We start from the raw sequence: 26,442 nt of genomic DNA, 5'->3' as shown, positions 1-26,442 counted from the left end.
TTTTACAGGAAGTTACTGGCAGTCAGATGCCAGAAATGTACTGTAACAGTCAGAGGCGTATGTAGTCGTTTGGGGGCCCAAGGCAAACCCAGTCAATGGGGCCCTCTATGTCCTTGTAACTCATCTTCCTCAGAGCTAGACTGGCCTTCCCTGGGTCCACTGTCTGTTTCCCAGAATCAAGGCATGAGACAGTGCTAATCTTGTACATGGTAACTTAACACAACTAAATGCATTTCCTCAAGTTCTGTACTTAAGTTTGATTTTGAAAAAAGTGAATACATAATTTAGTCCACTTTGTCCTGGGTTTGAAATCTTTTATGGTCATTTGACAGCTTATTTGTCCCACAGTGGGGAATTTACAGAGTAACAGTAACAAACAAGAAAGTATGAAGTGAAAAACGTTACAATAGGTAAATATTGAAAAAAATAATTTAGTAAAGAAAAAATATGTAAATATCAAGCAAAAAAAAAAAATCTACTGAAAGAGGTGATGTTTACAGTTACCATACTTTTTGGTACTATTATATTAAAGTTAATGTATTTTTATTTGACCCCCTGTCCAGTGAGTTATGTATCCAAAAAAGAGATTTTGTACAATAATGTTTATCACCAACTCAAAAAGTTTGATTTTGAGAAGTTATCCTGTTTCCTGGGCTAGATAAAGTCCTTAAAATCCTAAAAGTCTTATATGTTTATCTCAGATCTCAGAGCAACACTGTTTTTATTTCCAACTTGGTTGAAAATAAGAAAAAAATGGAGGAAAAAAGTGTTTTTACCACTTTCTTCCTGAATCAAATTTTCAGATGTGTTGTTACATGGAATAGCCCATTGAATAAGAAAGGAGGGGGGGTACCCAAAACCATCATTAAAGATTAAGCCTTTTGATGTATTTTGAAGCATGTGAAGTAAGATTTAGAAAAAAAGAAATGCTTTCAATTGAAGAGAACTTCATAAATCAGTTTTTAAGAGATGTTTTGGGGGCCCCTGGGAATCTTGGGGCCCCAGGCAACTGCCTGTGTTTGCCTAATTGTAGCTATGGCCCTGATTACAGTATTTAGAGTACTATTACTGTTTTTTTTTCTTTTAATTCTTTGCTGTTAACAGTAATATACAACAGGAACCTGTCTCAGAGGATCACTGCAGATATTACAGTAAGATACTGTTAATCTCTATATGCCTGACAGACATTTCATTCCAGTGTCTGTTATATTTCAACACAAGCACACCTTATTTTACTTAATGAGGAGCTGATTAGATGTTTGCCTGAACCAAATCTTATTTAATGAGGAAAACTATTAAAAACACAGCTGTAGTCATCATGATCCTCTTTTAATAGGAGCAGCTGGGTGACAAAAACAATTTTAAAAGTATATTCATAGTAAAAGGAACTGAAAAAACAGCTGTTGAACACACAGAAAGAGTTGAAAATAAAAGTTTAAAATAAGGAAAAGAAGAGTTGCAGAGCACATCAGGTTGCTTCCATCCTTAAAATTTCAGCAGTTCATAAGAACAAGATCAAGAAGCAAACAGTGGAGCAACAAAGCTAAAAACCATGTGAGGTCAAAACCACTCTCCACTGAGCAGGATGACCGCCAACTCATTCAAATGTCATCAACAACCACTGAATGACATCACGATACCTCCGAAAAAATCAGGTGGAGTGTGAGAATGGAGCAAGGCCATCTTCTCTGATAAGTCCAGTTTTCAGCTTATGATTGGACAGAGACCTGGAGAGGCCTTTGAGCCGCAGTGGCTGTGTCTCAAATGGCGTTTTTCTGTACTTACACTAACTACGTTGAGTGCATTAGTGTGTTCACACATAGAGCACTTTGATTTCTCAGCTGGTGCACTCAAAACGGTCAAAAGGTTGAGTCCCTCTCTTGGCTGCATAGAGGAAGGTAGGGGGACTGATCAAATGATGGATGATGGTCGCAATTTATGAAAAACAGACAGTGGTGTGCACAGACTTTTTGAAGGGCGAGGGGGGGGCACAGAAGGGCACCCTAGTGCATCGTTTTGTCTCTCAAGAGGGTAGTCTGGTGGATTTTTGAAAACCAGGAGGGCAATGCGTGTGTTTTGGCTCCTAGAAGGCCATTCATTTCCAGTAAGTGCAAAGCCACGGTGTTTGATTTGAGATAACGCTAACCTGTAAGGTTTTGTGCACTGCTCCAGCAGTACTGACAAAAGTATCTGATTTGAGACACAGTCTGTCTCACACCCAATGTGACATTTGGAGGAGGATAGGTGGTGATGATGCACTGAGGGCAGCTTCAGCAAGGCTAGAATCAGATAGACTCATCTTTGTGAAGGCTGCATGAATCAAACCATGACTGAGGTCATCCTGAAAAAAAACCTGCCTCCTTTTGCTCTGACAGCATTCCCAAACTCTGACGATTAGTTTTTTTTCATTCAGATGATGTTCAATGCCACGCAGCTCGGTTTATCAAAATGTGGATGAAGGCCCACCAGATCAAGAACCAGACCAATCTCTAGACCTGTACCTCATTGTAAACCTCTGGAATGTGATCCAGAGGAAGATGGCTGTTCATAAGCCATGAAACAAAACTGAGCGGCTTGAATTTTGGCCCCTGAGAGGAAGCATAGTCACTGAACATCAATGTAAAGACTTGGGAATATACATTTGTTTTCTTTGCACTATTCAAGGTCTGTAAACAGATTTTTTTTTTTTTTTTTTTTGTCATTTGTCATTTTTCTGTAAAGAAATTCTCTTAATGACTTTATCTTTGAATTTTGCTAGAAATGCTGGCACTAGTTTATGAAAATGAAGTCAAACACATACCTTTAAACTGTAAAATCTGAGAAAGTGATAGTTTGAGTGATCTCTTATATTTTTTTCAGAGTTGTACATATCTAAAAACATATAAAAACAATGAATATGAGTCACATTTATGTTTCTGTTGTGCATAATATCACGCTGCCTGTTTGGGGCTGTATTTTTTTCTACGTGAGGTGGTGTTTAATGTGAAAAACTGTCTTTAGGAATCCATACAATGTTTAGTGTAGACTCACAGCACTACCAGACTCCAACAAGGCTGAAGTTGGAGAGCAGATCTAGGTGTATTTTTATCTCCCACAGATGGTCTCTAACTGTCAATGATCCCAATTGGTCCACACGCCTCTGAAGCCACCATGGCCAATGTGAGCCTGACTTCGCTGCAGTCTCCGGCGCAGCTCAGTCTGCCGCCCCCCCTGCATCCAGACGCGCAGTGACGGATCCGCCGACAGCATTCATCATGTTTTATATTTGGAAGATCTCCCGGGTCTCACCCGATAGGCGTTGCCTGCTGGTCTAACCACATGAGGAGTATCGTGCGGATTGTTCCTCCTTCAGCAGCTGGTGTGAGATGTTCTGCGTTTGCCATGGCACGAGGTCTGTTTCCATGGGGGTTCTTCAGGAAGCCTCTGTACGTCCAGGTAAGGAAGCTTCTGGGAAATCCCCTCACTCTCTGATGTGAGGTCCAGCTGGGAATTTACGCCGGCTCGTGCGCGAATATCCACCGGCAACATCCGCGCGTGCAGAGACACACGTTCATGTTGGCTTAACGGAGATGATGCACTGATACCACATCCTGTAGTTCACCGTTTGAGCTTCGTGTTGTCTGTGGATCTGTTCACCGTCTAATTTAAAGGGTTTTACTCGGAATCATAAAGTCACTTGATGCTCGACGGCTCAACCATCCTCCTGGTCTCTGTTGCTGTAGCAACCACGTCCATGAAGCATCTGACGGTCACAGCTGATACATTCAAACTTTATACCACCTTACATTACATGACATAACACACTCACAGTCTTCATGGCTCGTGGATTGCAGTTATTTATGTGTTTCCCACTTGGAGAAACGTCAGGTTTGTTTGCAGCTCATTCTCCATAAACTGTCTGTGATTGTGTGTGTTAGTGTGATTGAGACACTGCACAGAGCTCTGTATCTGATCTGATGCTGCCCTCCTCATCCTCATGTGGGAAGCTGTTGAAGAACATTATGTAACAGTTGGCTGTGGCTGAAATTAGGTGAAGCCCCCAGTGGCCTTCTTCATAAGTAAAATTAAACTCTGCAAGGGAAGCCCTTCAAGGACACGTTGAGGTCTGAGGAAGACTCACAAAGTCGGCTCTATCACAAGCTGATACAAGGAGAAGAAACGTCTTCCCGCTTCGCTCCAATCTGACCAAATGTTTTGGTTATCCGGGGCACTCTGCTGCACACATTTGCTTCACTAATTGTGGTTGAGTGTAGTCTTATCTCTGCCGCTCTGAGCTTCCTGTGTGTATGTGAGAGAGAGTCCTTGCATGTCAGAAACAACAACAGGAAGAAAAAAAACAAGAACCTGTCAAGTGGAGTGAGGAGAGGAAGAAACGGCCCGTCTCAGGGGACAGCCACCAGCATCGCTCTGTTTTCTAGGCCACCTCAGCCTCCCAGTGACAACTTAAGAAGTGTCATTCAGTGATCCTTGGAGAGAAGCTATTTCCTCTGAAACACAAAAACTGACAGGTCCTGTTAGCCGCAAACTTTGATCCTGATCACAGTTTCTTTAAGGCTGTGGAAAGAAGGGCAGACACAGTCCAAGACATTTTGTTTCACATGTTTTATTCAGTGAGACGGACATTTAGCCTCCTATGACTTCCTCTGATAACAGTGATAGCATTGATTAAGGCACTGACTGAAAAAAAATCATGTTCTGAATTAAAAGTGCGTTTACATTCTCTGTAAAGTGTACAAACAAAATTGAATTCTATCTAAAGCTCTAAACATTGAACAGAAACTCAACAATTCTTAAAGCTGACACCTTTAAATGAATGGATTTATCATGATGTGAGAGTTTAAAAACACATTTGAGGACACAAGACGAGATTTAAGTTATGGAAAAATGCAGAAAAGGCCAAAGATTGGAGCATAAAATAGTTCAGAGTGCAGGATGAGACATATTTGGGTCTAAAAATGTTTTTTGCAGGGAAAAAATGTCTTTAATAAAAAACAATCCTGATAAAATTCAGATTCTGATCCTGCCATAAAAACATCCTGACATATTTTCTCCATATCGCCCCCTAATGGAGAGCATGTTTCTTGGTCAGAAGCAGAGTTTGCTGATGTTTACGCAGCACATAACACTGCACTGACCACTGATCATCTGGGATCAGAGACACCTGAGGGACAGATGAGGCCAAAATAAAATGTGGTACTCTTTAAAAAGTATGGACTTTCCAGCTCTTTCCAGGGTTTACCCAAAACTGAAAATTTCACACCTGCAATTCAATTTTTTTTTCATTTACATATGAGTGTACTTTTTCTTTTCATGTCTTTAGAGATGCTGTTTTGATTGTACACTGTCATAAAGATGTGACTTTTAACCAGGAGTGCTTTGGAACAAATTTTCTTTGATCAAGACAACTTTTTTTCTGGATACAATGAGATGAGTATTACTTACTATATATATTACCTGTGTTTTCACTGCTGTTAAGGTTAGGTTTGTACCATACATCAATAGCTAACTATATGTAGCGCTACTAGTAGCCTGGTGCTGTGAGACGTGTTGGTAACATTAGTGAATCCTGGTCATGTCCTGCCAGTCGTCTACCATTTAGAGCTAATGTAACCTCACTCTTCATTTTACTGATCGACTCTCAAGTTTGAACAGACCACTGCAGAATAACTGCTGACTGTGGGTTGGAATGAACATTAACACAAACAGATTAACCAGTGTTTTAGCCTTTAGCTCATGTTATGTCACCGTCCTGTTTATCTTTCTTCTGCTCTTCTGTCCTTTTTCTGTCTGACAGTTAGGCTCCAGTGTCCACCATCACTACAAAATTAATCACAGAAGTCATTTTCAGCAGAGAAAAACACAGATCTCTCTTCTCACTGCTTAACTTCCTCAGCCAGCGTGGTGTTGTCATAGAGACGTAGACGTGTCATAAATCAATCCTGTCTTGCTCAACCCAATCAGAAAGCTAAGAGGAAGCATTTTGAAATAGCTAATATTGGCGCAGTTTATGTAATTTTAAAGTGACATAACAAAATATATGCTCCTAATTAAGAGCATAAGTCATTAAAATCCAAGTGCATTGAATCTGTGGTGTAAATATTGTCAGTCAACTCAATGCAAAAAGTGCTCGCAGGTTGGCCTGATAACGGCTTCTGCTGCAAATCAATGCACAGCAAACCCTGTTGCACAGAGAGCAACAGAAGCTACAGAGAGAAGGAGCTCTTTAGCCACGTTTTGCTTCCAGTCTGACTGAGTTCAGTGGTGAAGCAAAGTTTAGGTATGTTACAATTATAAGGCTGGCTGAATGAGGCTGACCTCTTGTTGAAGAGAAGTCCTCAGCATATTTTGCTCATGTCAGCTCTGATTGGTCAGTGGGGATGTGGGAGGGGGTTTCCCCTGTCAGGAAGCGGCAGTCTTTGCTGGAATAAACCGTGCGTGTGTTAGTCTGCGTGTGTGTGTGTGTGTGTGTGTGTGTGTGTTTGTGTGTGTGTGTGTGTGTGTGTGTGTGTGTGTGTGTGTGTGTGTGTGTGTGTGTGTGTGTGTGTGTGTGTGTGTGTGTGTGTGTGTGAGAGAGAGAGATCTGTATTTGTAAAGCATGCACATGATGTAAGCTTGTAACATGAAAGCACAAGACGTGCTGCCCGTCCATCAGCTGATAAAAACCATGTTTGGAACTGTCGCAGTATTGAGTCAGCATGCCTTTGTATGTTTGTGTGGGGGCTGAGGAGGAGGGGTGTGTGTGTGTGTGTGTGTGTGTGTGTGTGTGTGTGTGTGTGTGTGTGTGTGTGTGTGTGTGTGTGAGGGGGGTTGCCTGCTGTCTGGACTGTGATGAGTCAGATCTTTGTAGTGTCTGTGCAGAGAGTGTAGCATCCTTTTTTCCAGCTCAGTCTGTGACAAGAGGAGAGGCATGCTGGGCTGCTGCTGCTGGGGCAGAACTCTTAGAGGAGGTCCTTTCCTTCAGCGTTTCACTGGATCACTCTTTGTGTGCTATCCATTCAAGTCCTTGAAGATATCTTTAAAATCACAATGAATATAAAGATTAAGCAGAAAAAATGCGCTTTGCATTTGGATTGATCTCTCTTTGACTTTCGTTACATTTGAAAGTGTGTTGAAGGTCCAGGTTTCAAACCCCCTTGTTTTGACTTTTTTTGTCTGTCCTGGTCTATGCACTGAAGGAAATTCAAAAAGGACTGCAACCTTTGTGTTTTTGGTTCAGAAAAGCTTAATCCAAAGGTGGATTCATTTGTTTTTATGAGTAGGAGCCAGAGACTGAAGGCATTCATTTATCCTGAGCATAGTAATTTAAAGCTTGATCTGTTAGACCCAGTACCAGTCCAGCATCTCTAACTGACATGTTCATTAACCCTGAAAGTAAGATCTGAATGCTTTGTTTGTTCACCATGTCTTTGGGTGATTTCTGTGGTGAATAATGTTGACGACCCTGTAGCACTATGTAGCTGCATAGCTGTGTATTCATACATACTCAGCGTCGAAAACTAGTATGCATTGTAGGAGCTTAGGAACAGAGCAGTGTCACTTCGAAAGCTCTTCTATTTTCTTATGTACTTATATTTATTGCCGCCGTAAAGTTGAAACAATGTAAGTCGAGAACCACGTGAGTCAAGGATCCCCTGTATTTGAACAAATGCTTGAAGATGTTCAAATAAATTTATAAAAAATTGTACCACACTTCTTTATAAATGACAACATTTATAAAAAAGTGTGAATCACTTATAAAGGGTCCAAACATCACATTTTTTCATGATAAAACAAAATCTTCATCACTGTTTTCACAAATAAGATCATAGTTGTTGCCAGAACTCCCTCAAATCTGAATAAAACAGGACTCCTTCTCAGATTCAGCAGTGTCCATCATCTTCAGCGTTCACGCACAATGGATGTTGGGATGTGTGAGGCTAAGAAGGATTCACTGAATCCGTCCTTTGCAGCATCTGAAAGGGAGGCCAGATTCACCGCATTGGGCACATTTTGGAAAACCCTTTGCAATGGGACGGCCTTAAATGCATCACTGTGATGTAATCGGCCTTCAAATTCAGCCTTTGTGGGCTGCAGCCCCTGAATTGGGACACAGCACAGCACCAACAATGCTGGTCATTGAATATTAAACAATATTGTTGAATTATTATTTGAGGATTAATTGCACTTACTAAGTTCTTGTTTGTGTTGAGCGTTGCATTGGACAAAGGCGTCTGCTTCATGAAACTGTAGGATAGTAAATGTATCCATTAAAAGTTGTCAGTTTAACAAATTGTAAGATTAAAGCTGGGGGTTGTATGAAAAACGCCCTCAGGCCACGATGGGCCCCCTGGGCCTGATTTGGACATGCCTGCCTTAACAGGTCACTCGAGGAAGCCCAGTTTTTTATATGGAGCACTTTGGATTTATGAGACCTTTATCAGACTACAGGCTGTGCTCGGTTTGGACCAATCACTTAGTCGAAGAATGGCTCCTGGACGGGTTTAATAAGAAAGTGATGTGTGATGGTAATTTGTCAGTGAGGGCTTATTACCTGTCAGCTCTTAGTTTTAGGGATACCCAAGCAACCTTTACTCAAGGATGCACTTATGAGAAGAGTAGCTGTCACCAGTGATAAATCTCAGAGGGGATTATAAAAATAAAAATGAAAATGGAGGAGGCAAAGGCTAACCACAGATAACATGTCTAAGAGAGGATGTCCATGACAAGAGACATGAAGAGAGCTCCATGTTTCTGCTTCTTTTCAAGTGGAGGGAAATTCTTTAGAAATATTTTTTTTTTCTGTCAAACTGAGGAGTGAAAATTTTGAACCAACTCAACACAGAGATATTTTTACCCAGAGACTTCCTCACTGCAGCTTCCTTTGGCTTTGTTGGATTTCTGGACTGGTTTCAGAGCGCTCATTGTGTTTTTATAAAGGACTTGTTTTACAGACAACAGTTGTGAGTGATATAATACACATCTGCTGTCATTCACTCCCACAGCCCTCTCCATCTTTTGTTTCTCTGTTGTCACGTCTTTCTCAGCTCTGCACAGCAGCCCATTACCCAGCATCCTCTGAGGGGTAGCTTCATAACCATACATAATGGATGAATAGTTTGCAGCCTGCAAAAACAAAGTGTCAGAGCAGGGTTGTGCTCCTCTTTATCAGCTTTATAGCATCCTTTTAGCCTCAACAGTTCCTCATCTGACACTGTGTTGTTACCTGTGATCTCTTTAATGTTACTCACTCTCAGTGGCTCTGTACACACACTGCTGGACGGAGCTGTGTGTGTAGGTTGAGATGAAGAAGCTCAGCCAGATGTAGATGTACCACTTCTTCCCGCCCAGCTCGGCATATGGCCACGGTTTGGAGTCCGTCTCTAATTAATAGCTGTCACAGCAGCCGCAATCAATACGGCCTCATTAGCCATGTTTGTGTAACTCTCCCATCACAAAGGGTCAATACACAATCCCAGAGATAGAAATGAAACGGCCTGAGTAGAAATGAAAGCCACAGAGTATCGATTACAAAAAGCCCAACCATACATTTGTTTCCCTGCAGAGTGTTATTTCCATAACGCTTTGCTGTTGATGCATTTCACCTCTGGAAAATCAATGAGCGCTATACGCAGCACTTACTTGTGTGGTCACTGCTGTTAAAGTTGTTGTGGATCTGCTCTGGTCAGATTTGTAAGTAAATCCATCATTAAACCAGGCAGCAGCGATCATATTTGAGCAGCGTGCTTTAAACAGATTGTCAGTGAGGATTACAACGCGCTGCAGTGTTTGTGAGATGATTTGTATGTACATAAAAAGGCATCTGTCTTTGACTCACAGCCGAACAGGCAGTCAGGAAGTAATTTAAAGAGTATCAAGCTGACTTTACGACAAGATGTTGGATCTTTACAGATTTGCAGACAGGACTGTAAAACCAGAAAGCACAAAAAAGGTGTGAGCAGATTGGAATTAGAGCTGTAATCATGAAGAAAGGGATCAGGAGGCTTTTAGACACACTGTGGTTTACTGTAGGAAAACAAAAACTTCATCTTTTCAAGATCCTTCACCTTCAAATCTGATTTTCTTCTTGGTCTGTTTACGATGGCTTCTGTTTTCTTCTAGGAGTGGTACAACCTTTCTCACACTGCCAAAGGAAAATGTGTTAACTCCCTTCATTCAATTTTAACCTCATCTAATTTTACTGTCTGCATCCATTACGTTTGACAGCATCGTTCTGTCAAAAGGCTGAGCCGCTGTTGTAGCTCATTGTTTTGGTTTGATATCACAGCTCACAGCATGAACTCTGATACCTGTCTGTGTCTGCTCAGAAACAAACGTCCAACTGTGTCAGACAGGAGCTCATGAAATGAAATCACACTGAATTAATGTTACCCAGGTGGTGTACGCAGGGGCGTAGATAGCCATTTGAGGGCCCAGGGCAAACCCAGTCAAAGGGGTCCCCCACATCCTTGAATTGTACCATCCTCAGAGCTAGACTGGCCTTCTCCTGGGTCCATTACTGTCTCAGTCTGAGAAACAAGACATAAGATAGTGTCAGTCTTTGATCAAATAACATGTCATAACTAAATGCATTTCCTCAAGTTCTTCACCTGGGTTCAATTTTGACAAAAAATTCAAATTAGGCCACTTTGTCCTGCTTTTGAAATCTGTCACAGAAAACTGACAGCTTAAGTTACCAGTGACATAACTATGTTTTAATTTTTAAATGCCCCCCTCCCCTCAAGTGAATTATTTAACACAAGAAAAAGAAAAGATTTTGAATATTAATGTTTATTATCAACACAAAAGTGTGAATTTGAGAGAGTTCTCCTACTTCCTGAACCAGATAGTCCTTAACTATGTAGTCCTTGAAAAAAATCTGCCGGAATAGTCCATTGCATAAGAAGGGAGGGGGGAGCACTCAAAACGATCATGAAAAACTGAGCATTTTCATGTATTTTCAAGCACCTGAATTTAGACCAAAACAACAGTAACTGCTTTCATTTGATTAAAATTTTAATAATAATATTTGTATGAGCCTGGAAATCTTGGGACACCAGGCAATTGCGTGTGTTGCCTAATGGTAGGTACTTCCCTGAGTGTATGCAACACCAGGAAACCCCTTGTGTCAATTATAGCCAATGAAAACTAAATGTAATGTATTTAAAGTTTCTGAAAGGAGATTTTGACTGGATTTAATACACATGCCGAACAGCTCACTGTGCTGTTGACTCTTGTTTTGAGCTCCTGGTGCCCCCAGATGCTGACAGTCAGGTGTCTGAGAGTCAGCTCTGTGAGCATGGGCCCTGCTACAGTTGTCAGTTGGTGTCAGCTCCGAGAACCATTACACCAAGTTTGACTGATCTGGACAGGGGCCTGTGTGATCTAAAATAAAGCTGGTGTTCTACAAAACCAATTCACAGCATTATTTGGAGGGAGCCCTGGTTCCATCTCTAGAGTGAAGGTAAAGCTCCCAATTATGGGGCATGTCGGAGACGGGCCTGGAATTGGATGTCACAACAAGATGACACCTGAACAAGACTTTTCTATGGCCAATAAGAAGATTTGGCAAGTTTTTCCTCCTGTAATGTAAGATATGTGTGGTCTTCAGTGGGTCATGTTTTTACCCATGAAAAAAATTATTTATTTATTCGTTTAAAGGGATGGTGCATATTAAATAACATTTCGCACAGCATCTACGTAAATGTGCTAGACTCAGCTATAAGGTCTCACCTATAGTCCCTAGCAGGCCTGGGTATAGTTAAGAACAAAAGAATGAGATGAATAAAGACTGATAGAAACATCATTATAGCATGAAATTGAAACACTATAAACAACATTAGGGTCACCTATGAAAAAGTACAGATAAGCATTTAAGGTACTTTTTAGTGAGAGCGCTAAACCTGGAATTGTACCACAGAAAAGGTTGACCCCAATTGTCTGATCCTATATTGCAGTCCAAATCACACAGGTAAACATGAACACATTTAGACACAGGGTCCGTTTCACAAAGCAGGTTTGATGGAAACTCGGAGTCTGTTAACTCTGAATTAAGGGAAACGCAGGGTTTTTGGTTTCAGAAAGGGAGGTTAATCAAACCTGAGAAAGAGCGTTAACTAAAGCCTGTTTCACAAAGAGGTGTAACTAAAACTCTGTGTCTGTTACTCTGGCAACTGAGTCTCTCGATCTAACCTGGTTGGGAGCAGGTTTTTCAATGAACAGTTAAAACGGTGTCAGGAGTTCATCATCAGGCACAGTAGGTGTTACCAACCTTTGTCGCTGACATGACATGTCCTTTTGTCAACAAGCCTGTGGATGAAGGTGCAGCATTGCCGAGCAGAGAATTAAATACCCATCAGGAGTTGATCATCAGACTGTGGAAAGATGTACTCACATTTCCAAACAGTTATCTTTTTAAGCGGATTTCACATCTCAGTCATTTACATACACAACTTAATTCGTCCTTACACTCGCACCATTACCGCTCGCGGTCATACACTCACGTACCAGCAGATGTTGTGTGTTGCACTGTTCCTTTGCAGACAGAAGATTTTTTTGTCAAACAGCCACTTAATATTCACTAGAGATGGGTACCGAATTAGGTACTTTTATAGGTACCGACCAAATTCTGTCAAAAGTACCAGGGACCGATTGATGTAAAATCAAAAGGTACCATGTTTAGGTACCTGAATGCATCCTTGTGACTGTGAGTGAGTGAAAAAGTAGGCAATTTCCCATGCTGGGCATGAACACAGCATAACAAGGTTATATATTAAAGAATAAATATGTTCAATTGAAAAACTTAGTGTTTTTTTATGAAACAAATTGATATTTTTTACCACATAAACACAAAAAAGTACCAAAAATTGGCACCGTTGAGTACCGACACCGATTGCCAGGTACTGAGCATTGGTATCGTATCATTTCAAATGTGAAATGAATGTGTAACATTTACTTTACAGTGTAAAGCATGTTGAAAATGAGGAACCCCCATGAGATTATGCTGAGATCTTACCTGCTTGAACAATCTTTTTATATTTCATCCTTAGCTGCTGCAAAGTGCGCTTCACCCCCGCAGGATTGCACCTAAAATGAATAAATTAAACTAATTAAAATGCAACAATTCTAGCAGATTTCCCCTGTAATATTATTGTGATTTCAAAAGACTACATTTATACTAACGCATTGACCCGAGCAGCAATGGTCCCTCTTTTTTCTAAAAACATGCTTGAACTCTTCATATGAGTGCATTAAAATTTCTGCTTGAATTGGGGTGAAAAACGCATCCTTTCTCCTCTATGTTGCCATGGTGTATCATTGAATCTGGGCTCCATTGATGATGGCTTTTTATAGTTGGGCTGCACACGCTTAACTCCAGGTGAAACTACTCTGAGTTGATTAAACTAACTCGAATCAGCTGTTCTGAAACTGTAAACTCAGAGTTTTCTATCTCAAAGTAGATCAACTCAGAATTAGACTCAAAGTTTATTGAAAGTGCTTTGTGAAACAGCCCCCAGGCAAATACCCACACACACACACAAACACACACACATGCACACAAAGGCAACACATACAAATCAGTGATTACAGATCTGATGGGTTTTAAGCCAACGTATAAGATGAGTTTAACGTGGGGTAAGTGTAACCGGAGTTTTTTTGTTTAATTTATTTATTTATTTTATTTATTTGTAGTTTTCATGGTTACTCACAAAATACAAAAATGTATGTTATAAGTTTGTTTTTTCTCTGATAAGGAAAGATGGCAGCCTCCATGAAAGGTGGTATCCAGTCCTTGTGTAGAAATGGATGCCATGATTTAAGTTAGTCATAAAAACCACAGGAGCTTCACCCAGCACAGTGTGATCTCATTTCAGTGACATTAGGACAATTTAGGACTTTTTATGAGCAGTCATATGACTGGGAGCTTCAGAGAGATTAAGATGATAAACAGTCGGTCACAGAAGAGCGTTTACTAACCACGTCTTTTTCTGATAACTATTAGTCAATGTTGTGCTTCATTTTCCGTCAAGTGTTGAGTTGTGTGTGCTGTTAAATTCTCAGAAAGAGCAGGAAATGTTTCTGGGAACAAGAGTCTCAGGCAGAATAAAGAAAACAGAAGTGCAGTGTCTACACTTGGGGGCTTTGGTGCCAGTGACAATGGCAGAGAAATAAACTCCTGTGCTTTTTTCCCCTCTCATAATATTAAAGGCTGCTTCGTGGAGAGAAATGAGATTACAGAATGACATATAGAGAGCGTCTGAAAGCCTGATTTCTGCATTATCTCTGGTGTCCATGGCAGAAAATGGATAGATGATCCATTTAGAGAGCCAGATAAGAGCAGCAAAAACAAATCTCTGCAAATAAACTTCACATCTTCTGCTTTCATGTTTTAAAGAGGCTGAGTGCGTGATCAAAGAGCAGAGTGACCGTCCAGCACGTTTCTGTTTCACATAAAGTTAGGCCGCAAAAATCCCAGAGGACGGCAGAGAGCTGAGTGCAAAGAGAATAGAAAAGTAGAGGAGGGCAAGAGAGACTTCTGCCGATAACGACGATTGGAAGTGAAAGGGGCAGAGAGTGCAAGCTGAGGAAGTCCATCACTGTCAGAGCTGAGTGCAAAAATCATTAAGAGCTGGAAAGTAGGGCTGCCAAAAGGTCTGTTATTTTTTCACTAATGTCCTCCAATTGGAAAAAAGCCATTTTGGATCCAGGCTGACTGTATTTATCAGCCGGCAAACAAGAGAGAAAATCAGTAGGAAGACTGGAGTTTCTCTAAATGTTTTGCTGTCCCTGGCTACAAACTGCTTTTACTGTTAATGACTGAGCAGACATTAAGAAACGATCAGATGACGGATGTTCACTCTGAGCTTATGGCACATTAAGCAGCTGATTTGTTTAGAGATAGTTTTTAAAGGAGCTGAAGACTATCTGACAGACTCTGCTGTAACTTTAAATCAAAAGATTACTGCATTTCCAACAGACTCAGCATTTTTAATACAGACTTTCTGTTTTTGTGTTTAACAGATCCTTGGTTTTACTCCACTACAGTTTTACAACCTCCTGTATTGATTTATAAATTCTTCTGTCTGAAATTTACATCAGTCTCATTTCACTGATTTTCAAAGACTGCTCAGTAAAAGAGCAGAGCTGACTGCTCTCATTATCCAATGTGTTGTTCTGTTATGGCACTAAAAGCAACATTAAATCATACTTTTAGACTTATAAATGGTCAAATGAATGTGCAATAAAGGGCAGTGTGGATGGATCTCAATGTCAGACTTGACTGATGTCACCTAGATAGTGATCGAGTGCACAAGGTTGAAAGAGCTGAAAAAGGTACACTATATCAGTGTTTCCCAATCCTGGTCCTGGGCCCCCCCTGCCCTGCATGTTTTAGATGTTACCCCACTCCAGCACACCTGATTCAAATGATCAGCTCGTTATCAGGCTCGAGCAGAGCTTGATGACGAGCTGATCATTTGAATCAGGTGTGTTGTGTTATTTTTTCAAATAATTGAGTCGGTCAACATGCTTTTAACTAAGGTTCTATTTATATTAAACTTGTTTGTTTTTATTATACTAAGATTGTGTGAATTATGAAATTATATGACAGTGTAAGGGGGGGCTGAACTTAATAAGCTTTGCTTCCTTCAGCCCCTTCTCGAACTCGCACTTTATCATTATGTGCTATTTTTTTCTTTTTTTCCTATTACAAATATTGTTTGTTTTTATGTGCTTGTTTGACACAAATAAAAATCAAATCAAATCTAAAACATGCAGGACAGGGGGTCCCCAGGACCAGGATTGGGAAACACTGCACTATATTACCAAAAGTATTCTCTCACCTGCCTTGACTCACATATGAACTAAAGTGCCATCCCATTCCCAACCCATAGGGTTCAGTATGAAGTCGGTCCATCTTTTGCAGCTATTACAGCTTCAACTATTCTGAGGAGGCTGTCCACAAGGTTGAGGAGTGTGTTTATAGGAATTTTTGAGCATTCTTCCAAAAGCGCACCGGTGAGGTCATACACTAGCCACTTATACATGGACCCAAATATTCCGCTTGCATTCGGTTTATTTGCTCAAATGGAAAGAATTTAACCTTTGTATACACCTCATTCCGAAAGAAAAGTGCTAATCCGAATGGACATTTAATCGGTTTCACAGGGGTGGAATATTCCTTTCCCCAAACCGATTGAGGTATCATGTATCCACTCAAACGGAAAGTTGTCAGGGTACGTTCTTTCAGCGCATGCTCAGATTTGACGTAAGACACAACTAGAGACGTTTCTCAACTTCAAAAGTGGCGACGAGCCGTGAGCACCGGACTGCTGCGGAAAGTATGTTTTTGATCCAAACTTTGAAAGAAATGAACATCATTTCAAGACTGGACGGACGACAAACTCGCAATACGGAGTATTGCAACACCGTGATAAACAAACTGTCGTCCTCCAGCTTTGATAAATCTTGTGATGTTTACGTTTTTCTGCGCATGCCCCATTGACTATTCTGTTTGATTACAGCGGAGCATGTAGACCAGAGATGGGAATATTCCTTTCCATGTATACTATTATTTTCGGAAAAGTCATTTAGAAAGATTCCATTTGGAAAGATGGAAAACTCCTCATGTAACCGTGGCTTCTGATGTTGGTTGAGAAGGCCTGGCTCCCCGCTCTAACTCATCCCAAAGGTGTTCTATCGGGTTCAGGTCAGGACTCTGTGCAGGACAGTCAAGTTCATCCAAACCAGACTCTGTCATCCTTGTCTTTATGGACCTTGCTTTGTGCACTGGTGCACAGTCATGTCGGAAGAGGAGGGGGCCTGCTCTACACTATTCCCACAAGGTTGGGAGCATGGAATTGTTTTGGTATCCTGAAGCATTCAAAGTTCCTTTCACTGGAACTAAGGGGCCAAGCCTAGCTCCTGAGAAACAACCCCACACCATGATTCACCCTCAACCAAATTTCACACTTCCCACAATGCAGTCTGAAATGTACCGTTCTCCTGGCAACCTCCAAACCCACACTCATCAGATTGCCAGATGGAGAAGCGTGATTCATCACTCCAGAGAACATGTGTCCATTGCTTTTAGGTCCAGTGGCGGCGTGCTTTACACCACGGCACCCGATGCTTTGCATTGCAGTTGGTGATGTATGGCTTGGATGCAGCTGCTCGGCCATGGAAACCCACTCCATGAAGCTCTCTGCGTACTGTACTTGGGCTAATCTGAAGGCCACATGAAGTCTGGAGCTCTATAGCAATTAACTGTGCAGAAAGTCGGCGACCTCGTTGCACTATGTGCCTCAGCATTCTCTGACCCCTCTCTGTCAGTTTACATGGCCACCACTTGGTGGCTGAGTTGCTGTTGTTCCCAAGCGCTTCCATTTTCTTATAATAAAGCTGGCAGTTGACTGTGGAATATTCAGGAGCGAGGAAATTTCATGACTGGACTTGTTGCACAGGTAGCATCCTATGACAGTTCCACACTGGGATTCAATGAGCTCCTGAGAGCAGCCCATTCTTTCACAAATGTTTGTAAAAAAAAGTCTATGCCTAGGTGCTTGATATTATACAGTTGTGAACAGGCCAAGTGATAAGGACACCTGATTCTGATCATTTGGATGGGTGAGCCAATACTTCTGGTAATATAGTGTATAACTGGAAATAAGACCCTGCTTTGCTACTTCTGGCCTCGCCTGCTTGTCATCATGTAGCTCACCTGAGCAGGGTTAGGCATTTATTTTGCTTAACATTTTGTAATTTCCTCAAATCTATGGAAAGGATTTTCATATGATCCAGGCTCTGGCTACACTGATTGGCTGAGAAGTAACAGACAATTTATCAATAACTTTATTTTTACAAACAGATTGACCACAAAATCTGAAGAGTTATGTTTAAATAAGAATTATAAATGAACAAATTATACTTTGTATAAATGCTCACATGTGTATAAATATAAAGATTCAGGCTGATAAAGGCTGTTTTATACACTGCCTGGCCAAAACAAAAAGTCGCCATTAGTCACTAATATTTCATTGGACCGCCTTTAGCCTTGATTACAGCACGCATTTGATGTGGCATTGTTTGGATAAGCTTCTGCAATGTCACAAGATTTATTTCCATCCAGTGTTGCATTCATTTTTCCCCAAGATCTTCATTGATGATGTTAGAGTCTAACTGCTGAGCAAAGCCTTCTCCAGCACATCCCAAAGATCCTCAAAGGGGTTAAGGTCTGGACTCTGTGGAGGCCGGTCCATGTGTGAAAATAACGTCTCATGCTCCCTGAACCACTCTTTCACAATCTGAGCCTGACGAATCCTGGCATTGTCATCTTGGAATATGGCCGTGCCATCAGGGAAGAGAAAATCCATTGGTGGAATAACCTGGTCATTCAGTATATTCAGGTAGTCAGCTGACCTCATTCTTTGAGCACAGACCGTTGCTGAACCTAGACCTGACCAACTGCAGCCCCAGATCACAGCACTGCCCCCACAGGTTGGACAGTAGGCACTTGGCATGATGGGTGATCACTTCGTCTGTCTCTCTTCTTACCCTAATGGCCCATCGCTCTGGACCAGGGTCAATCTGGACTCAACAGACTACATGACCTTCTTTCATTGCTGCAGAGTCCAATCTTTATGCTCCCTAGCAGATTGAAGCCTTTTTGTCCAGTTAGCCTCCCTAATTGCTGACTGACAGCGGTCAGACTCTACCATCATCAATAAAGGATCTTGGTGAAAAATTAATGTAGCACCAGATGGAAATAAATCTTATGACATTGCAGAAGCTTATCCAAACAATGCCACAGCGAATGTGTGTCATAACCAAAGCTAAAGGTGGTCTAACAAAATATGAGAGTGTGTGACCTTTTTGTTTGGTGAGGCAGTGTACATTTCTACTTACAAGCAGACTTTTATTTTGAAGGGTCAACACAGGTTGCACCTTCTGTGCTTCTTGTTTACCACTTCTCTCTTTCTCTTTATTCAATTTCTGTGTTAAAAGTTAATTTAATCTGCCATACTTGCAGTTTCTCCCTGGAAACCCTGTGTCTTATATCACATAGCTATGAACTCTGGGTAATTCCCTCATGCTAACTCTGCAAAGATGCCCACTTACGATAAAAGTGTATAAATGGTTCAAAAAAGGCTGAAGGCGATCCTTCACACCCTCCATGATTTTACTGTGGGACAGCCCTGAGCCTTTGCAGACTTAGCAGGGACGCAGAGTCTGTGAGTGTGGACATTGAGACGGGGACAGAGAATCTTCATTTGACTACATTTCCCTGAACGTGCTGAAGGTGTAAGCCGTGCTGAGCAAACACTCACTTTTTACTTTCACGCTAATCAGATTGTTTTTGAAACTTCCAGTTAGCCCTGCTTAATTTCCTACCCACCTTCACTTCTGCCAGGATACAAACCTCAGACCTAAGACGTAACACAGACAGAACAGTGAAGAACTCAGCTGGTTGTCTAAATCCTCAAAGCAGATTTCCTTTATCACAGCTTTCTGAGCCCTTTTCTTTTTAGGGGCCCCTGTGTTTGAGTGTCTTTCTTTGTTTGGCCCAACTGTTTCATATTTAGCAGAAGGTTTTATCAACAGTGAGATAGCACAAAACTCATATTTTTATCACCATAGCTGTGTGAACACATAAATGTAAACTAGACGGCAACCACCAGCCATGAGTAATAAAGCAACGCTAAAAACTGCTGTTCATCAAGTGTCCACTCGAGGCTGGCTTTGGAAGTACTGGAAACCACATATACACCAAGCCAAAACAGACTGTTTCTACAGCAAAAAGTAAACATGTTTACAGCCTGGTACCACAAATAACTTCAGTCGGAATTACTCATTTTTCTATAGGATCACAATCGACAGTGGATTAATTTATTTATAAGTTAGCAGTTTAGAATAAATATTAGGATCACAAGTTTGCCCTAGATGCAAGCCGGCCTCTGAAGTTCAGCATTTCCAATACTGTTTCCAGCAAGGATAGGCTTTAAAACTCAGAATAAGGAACAGATGGGTGATTTCACAGAGACTACTTCCACCTATTACACAGTCTATGACGTTTATACATGGCTTTATGACTGGAATACACCTTCTGATTTTCTTTTCATTTTCCCTGTCATGTATTCTCATTGAGCACTGGAGATAACTTTTAAAAGAAATGATGACGCCTGTGGTCAAAATAGCTCATCTGATCAGTGGATGTCAATATGGGAGTGTCATCAAAGTTAGAAAACAGTTTTTAAACTGTTTTGGATAAAGGGGAGATGTAGTCACACAAATTTGCAAAACAGCAGATCACTGTATAACACAAATGTATTCTTTGGTAGATATCAGATTTATGGCTCTTTGAAGAGAGACAGATCTTGAGAAGCTGTTCATTTCAAAGGCTCATTGTTACATTTATTTTTTAGAAGTCAACCAAGGGTAACTCTTTTGACAATGGAGACCATCACTGGTGGCGGGTATAAGATACAGACGACTCAAACTTTGAGATGTTGTTAGTCGTTAAACTGAAGGCAGCATGGATCACTCACACTCACAAGGCACACAGGTGACATATGAGGGCTGTGTGGGTAATTTTCATTCAAGAACTGTGATGTGTATCAGGGGCTGCGTCATGGGTGGGCCCAATGGTCCCAGGCCCACCCATATTCTGACAGGCCTCAAACTTTTCTTTGAAAAAAATGTTTGTTCTTTTCTTTCTTAATTGATTTTTTTTAATCGGTTTTGAAGAGGAATATTATAATATTTTGTCACTTTACACTCAGTTTGTTACTGTTAGATGCCCTGTCTTTATGAAATGAGCCAAGTTTGTCCATTTTTAGCCTGTTGGTAAAAAAGTTATGAATCATTCAGCCTCATGTTATACCGGTAGGACTAGATGATTTTGGAAAAGACTGTAGATTTTTGTCTTTTATTTAAGTATGGTTAATGTTACTGCTCTTACAGCCTGTAACACATGTAAAGTTGAAGCAGTGCAGCCCATTGGTGTGTTGGGGCACTACTCTTTGGCTGGTACCATTGAGAGCCATTGCTGTCTGATTCACTACATTTTCATCAAATATTAAAGGATCAAAAAGCAACCAAATCTGCTTTAAAATATTGTTGATATTTTTTGTTTATGCCTGCATTTCTTGTCAGTTTAAGTACAGTATTTCGTTTCTGCTGTAGTTGTTTTTAAAGTGCTTTATAGAGTTGAGCTGAGCCGACAAGAGCAGCTAGCAAACCCAAAACATTTCTCATTGTTTACTTAAAAGAGCCGTTCAAATGACTGACTGGTCTGTGAACTTCATATAAAGAGACTGTTTATAAACACTAGAATTGTCCATTGGTCAATAAAGACAAAACTTCAGATGCAGCTTTCTTGTGCACTTGAAGTGGAAAGAAAACTTGATGAACTGTTGAATGTAAAGCACTTCAAAATCTGTTTTAAACTAATCCACAAGGAAAGAGTTTTTCTTTCTGTTTCATTTGAAAAAGTGTCAAAACTGACTTTTTATTTTTAAATATGTGGCCAGTGAATTGAGTAAACTAATGTCTTTGAGCACTTAGTTGTCAAAGTCACTAATTTCATCATTGCTTCCAGGAATAATCAGCAGGATGCTTTTCTTCGAAGGATCAAACTAGATGTTTATGCTTCGTGAACAGTGTGACCTCAAACATGAAAGACAGCACTGATACGTCAGCCTGGAGCAACAAACATGACTCTCCTCATAAATCCTTGTTACGTTGTTGTGTAACCTTAAAACTCCCTTGTTTCAGCTGCTTTGGAATCAGCTGGGCTCAGTTTGAAAGCACTGAAACAACAGATCACAGAGCGCTTTTCAAATGATTTATTGATGAAGTTGGGATAACAAACATGATGCCACTAAATCTTTCTATTGCAGTGTTTGTGTGGACTTACAAGTTCTGTCTTAAAAGTGACGACAGGCTGTGAAATGTGTTTCCAACAGGCCAGATTCTCCTACCTACACATGAAGTACCTGTTCTTCTCCTGGCTGGCAGTGTTTGTGGGGAGCTGGATCGTCTATGTGGAGTACTCCTCCTACACAGAGCTGTGTCGTGGGCACGACTGCAAAAATTCAATAGTGAGTATTGTTTCTGCTCATGTCTTACATCATTGACTCTCTGTATCCCATTGTTCAGTTAACGGATGTCTTAATTGGATTTTTCAGTGCGACAAATACAAAAGAGGAGTCATTGATGGCTCAGCCTGCAGCAGCTTGTGTGAGAAAGACACGCTTTACCTGGGGAAGTGTTACACCGCCAAGGCCAACAGCCAGGTCGGTCTCTCAAATCTCACTTCACTCTGCTGCTCCTCATCAGGCTGCATCTGAGGCTTGCCTTGTTTATTTTAGGTGTACTCTGGGATCTGGGGAGACCTGGAGGGGGTCATTAAGTGCCAGATGGAGGACGCTCCGCAGTATGATTTAGGGAGCGAGATGGAGCCCAGGAAGGGGGCCACGGCCTTCAACAAACCCACCGAGGGGACGTCCGTGGAGAAGTTCAGGGAGATGATTCTGAACCACTTAAAGGTCAGAGAGAACACATTAAACACCAGAGACACCAGGGGATGCTCCTATTGATTTTTTAAAACCCTTTTTTTCCCAATTGCCGTGAGGATCTCTAAATAAACTGAGCACAGGAAGGAAGACAATCTGTGTTTGGTAGATGATTTCTTTGTTGTAATAATGCTTCTTGGTATTAAATCTTAAACTGATGTAAAACATGTTTATTTCTCTTTTAAACCGAGCCACATTTAAAATTAAGATGCATATGTAGGGTAAGCAGCAGAGCTGAGTATGTGGTTTGAGCTCATGTGATATTTGCCAAATCTTCTCTGTCAATGCCAAACAGACTCATGTTTTAAGCTTCTGGTTGCTCCCATGTGCAGACAGTCAGGTGCTACAGTGGTCTGCTCCAAGAATCAGCCGGCCATCTTTGACTAACCTGGGTAGGGTCCATGTGATAAGGCGACTTTAACTGATGTTCCATAAAACCAAGTCACGTCATTATTTGGAGTGAGCTGTAACACCGTCTTCATAATGATGGTCAAGTTCCACATAACCTTGGACGTCAGTAGCCCCGTTTACATGGGTCCAAAAATCCTATTTACAATCAGATTGAAATGTCAATCAGACTTAAAATGTCTCATGAAAACACCTTAGCCAATCTGATTCACCCAAAACTGATTGTATTTCAGGTCAGATTGTAAAAGGTAGTCTATGCCGCGAATGATAGTCCGCTCCATGCTCAATGTAAACGGCTGAGTGGAGCGGATTGGGTTGATAGAAAGGATTCTATGGTCTTCATATGCGCTCCCTAGTACGTAAGAGGCACGTAAGTGACATACGCAGAGCAACACACGGCCAAATGAAAACAAACATGGCGAACAAATAGAAAAACTGGACACGATAAGCATCCCCAACAAAACACAACATGGATCCATCTTTCCAGAGGCAAACAGGAAGCAGGAAGTGCACCTCTTTTTCTCTTACACATTTACAGGTAGTGGCAGAGTGACGTAATGCACAGGTCAAAAAAGAACAATACAATCAGATTCAGCTAGGGCCATGTACACGTGGATTGAACGTGGATCTTTTCACTCAAACTTCATGTATACAAATCAAATCAGATTCACTTGATCCGATTGATTTCAATCAGATTGAGGAAAACTACCCATGTAAAAGAGGCTATTGACAGGCTGTGAAGTGGGCGTACAAAGAAGACGACACCTGATGAAGATCAGAAACAGTACCAGAAGCTCATATCAAGAGTCTGGAAAGTTTCGCAGGAGCACAACCCACAGACTAAGCTCTGCAGCTCGTCCGTGCTCTTTTCCAGTGTTAGGAATAACAGGGTTAAAATAACAATGTTATTGTTTTCCAGTAATGGGTAATCTAATCAATGTCTTTTTTAATGTTTAAGACGCAATAATCGTTACCAACAGTGAAATGTGGCATGTTATTCTGCACTGATCTGTAACAACTGTTATCTGACCTGGCTCGCTCAGCCAGGCACAGGACAGGAGTTGCAGATGTAGATGAGATAGGGTTTTTGTTTTTTGTTTTTTTTCTGTTCATCCTCCTTTGGACATAAGTAAAGATGATACAGGTAGAGTAAAATTTCATGGAAAGCCAATCAGTGCCAGAGTCCTGGTGGGTGAGTGGTGTTGTTGTTACAAACTTCAATGCACCACAAAAAAAACACACAAGAGAACTAGATGCAACAACTGCAAGTCTGGAGCGGTCTGTAGAGTTACAACTGACGTTTTCAGGATAGAAGTACAGGCTCTATTTCACCATCACTGATGTGAAAGACAAACACATACATTATGTACCAGAGGTAAAACACGCTCAAAATTCTTCAACATATTTGAAGAATGTAATGCCATAATTACTGCCCAACACTGTGCCTTACAAATGTTTCTCCATTTAAAAGAGGAAAACAGACTTTACAACGGTATGAGAAGCACTGTTACAACGAAGAAATTATCTACCAAACACACTTTTCCTTACTGTTTGTACTGCGATTTAAATATGCATATATTGTTTCCACAAAAAACACCTGAGACCATCAAGTCACAGCTGCAGTAGAGTCAACAGTTTTGTGCTTAATCTTATTTTGAAGGGCCACAGGTATCGGCACACAATGAAACACTATTTTACATATTGTTAACATCTTGATTTTTTTTAATCAAGATGGTCTTATTTTCTGTTTTCTTATTTACATTTTACATATACATTTTTCCTATGCACACACTGCCACCTACTGGTTTGGGTTTGTATTGAAAAGCCAAAGATAAGAGAATTATAGCGTTTCGGTGGTTCATAACACTGATCCTGAAATTACAATAATAAAGTTTAAGTAAACCAATAGATTAAAAAAACTTGATGTTTACTACTGAGCAACAACAGGACACTCTTCTTTTATAAAAGGCAGGTCTTTCATGAAGAAATAATTGAGAAAGATACTAAAGCTGTATGATGGCTGAACAGAGAGATATATAACTGGAAATGAATTTTTCCATCATCAAAGAGAGTATAAAGGTCATGATGTCAGTTAAGTAACTGCATCCTCTTTAAGGAAACTTCATAGTATTTCTTGACTGAATGAGTTCAGACCCAAAGTCTCACGCAACCGTCCTTAGTGTACCTTCATTTGTGTCTCTCTCTTCCAGGCCAAAGTGGGGGATCAGGCGAATCTTGCAGATCTGGCAACACAAGTCTTGTCAATAACAGACGCCAACAAGGACGGTCACATCTCCCTGCCTGAGGCTCGCTCCACCTGGGCTCTGCTGCAGCTCAATGAGTTTCTGTTAGCTTTGGTCCTGCAGGACAGAGAGCACACGCCCAAGTTACTGGGCTTCTGTGGGGACCTGTACGTGATTGAGAAAGTGCCGCACTCTCCTCTGTATGGGATCAGTCTGCCCTGGATCATGGAGGTGTGGATTCCTGCTGGTCTGCGCCGCAGCATGGACCAGTGGTTCACCCCCTCCTGGCCACACAAGGCCAAGATCTCCATCGGCCTGCTGGAGCTGGTCGAGGACATTTTCCACGGCACCTTCGGCAGCTTCCTCATGTGTGACGTGAGTGCCACCACCTTTGGATACAACGACCGCCACGACCTGAAGGTGATGGACGCACGGTACATCGTCCCTGAAGCCACCTTCCAAGAGATCATCCGGCAGCAGCGCTGTGACGTGGACGAGGACTGTCTCTACGGGGCGGACTGCCTCACTTCCTGTGACCTCACCAAGCACAGATGTACCCCCGAGGTCACCAGACCGAACTTAGCCAAAGCCTGTGAAGCGCTCAAGGACTACATTCTGAGAGGAGCCCCGTCTGACGTGAGGGAGGAGCTGGAGAAGCAGCTGTACGCATGCATTGCTCTGAAAGGGTCAACAGAGCAGATGGAAATTGAGCACTCTCTAATCCTGAACAATCTGAAGACTCTACTGTGGAAGAAAATCTCTCACACTAAAGACTCCTAATATATCTGCAAATATTGCACTAAGGCACAAGACCGACTCCTGTCCCTGGAAAGGTTTGAAACAGAAACTCTTTTTACTGTGAAGAATAGTTCTCCATGTATTTATCTCTACATATACGACTGAAGCATCTTATCCTGCAGGAATGTCACTTCCATTTTAGCCTCATTCATCTAAGAACTTGAGTTTGTTTATATTAAATAAGTGCAATTTTTTGAAACCACGACAAAGATAACAATAAGTTTGATTTCTAAACCATGATAGCTGAAAATGTTTAAACTCTTTGCAGTGCACTGTCTACTCTACTGAAAACCATAAAGAGTATTTTGTGAAGTAAGTCGACTGCTTGACGTCTCATTTCTCATCACACACTCAAAAGTCACAGATTTCAGTGTGGAAAGAAGGAAGGAAGATGTGCTTACATGCAGCAAAGGGCTTTTGGTGAGGTACAACAGAGCACACAGGAG

At 41.2% G+C, this 26,442-nt stretch overlaps 1 protein-coding gene across 1 annotated transcript; it reads left to right on the top strand.

Annotated features, from left to right (window-relative positions):
• The first annotated feature begins 3,123 nt into the window (after positions 1 to 3,123).
• On the top strand, positions 3,124 to 26,286 carry dipk1ab (divergent protein kinase domain 1Ab). The gene is made up of 5 exons (XM_074667477.1): positions 3,124 to 3,435; positions 21,939 to 22,073; positions 22,161 to 22,268; positions 22,344 to 22,520; positions 25,166 to 26,286. The coding sequence occupies exons 1-5, from the start codon at positions 3,319 to 3,321 to the stop codon at positions 25,976 to 25,978; spliced, it is 1,350 nt and encodes a 449-aa protein (XP_074523578.1). The 5' UTR covers positions 3,124 to 3,318; the 3' UTR covers positions 25,979 to 26,286.
• Positions 26,287 to 26,442: the final 156 nt, after the last annotated feature.

Source organism: Halichoeres trimaculatus, unplaced genomic scaffold (genome assembly GCF_033239565.1).
Source record: "Halichoeres trimaculatus isolate MK-OKI-2021-1 unplaced genomic scaffold, fHalTri1.1 fHalTri1_scaffold_4, whole genome shotgun sequence".
Lineage (NCBI taxonomy): Eukaryota > Metazoa > Chordata > Actinopteri > Labriformes > Labridae > Halichoeres > Halichoeres trimaculatus.
The sequence above is the reverse complement of the archived record's forward strand: the minus strand, read 5'-3'. Positions and strand labels throughout refer to the sequence as shown.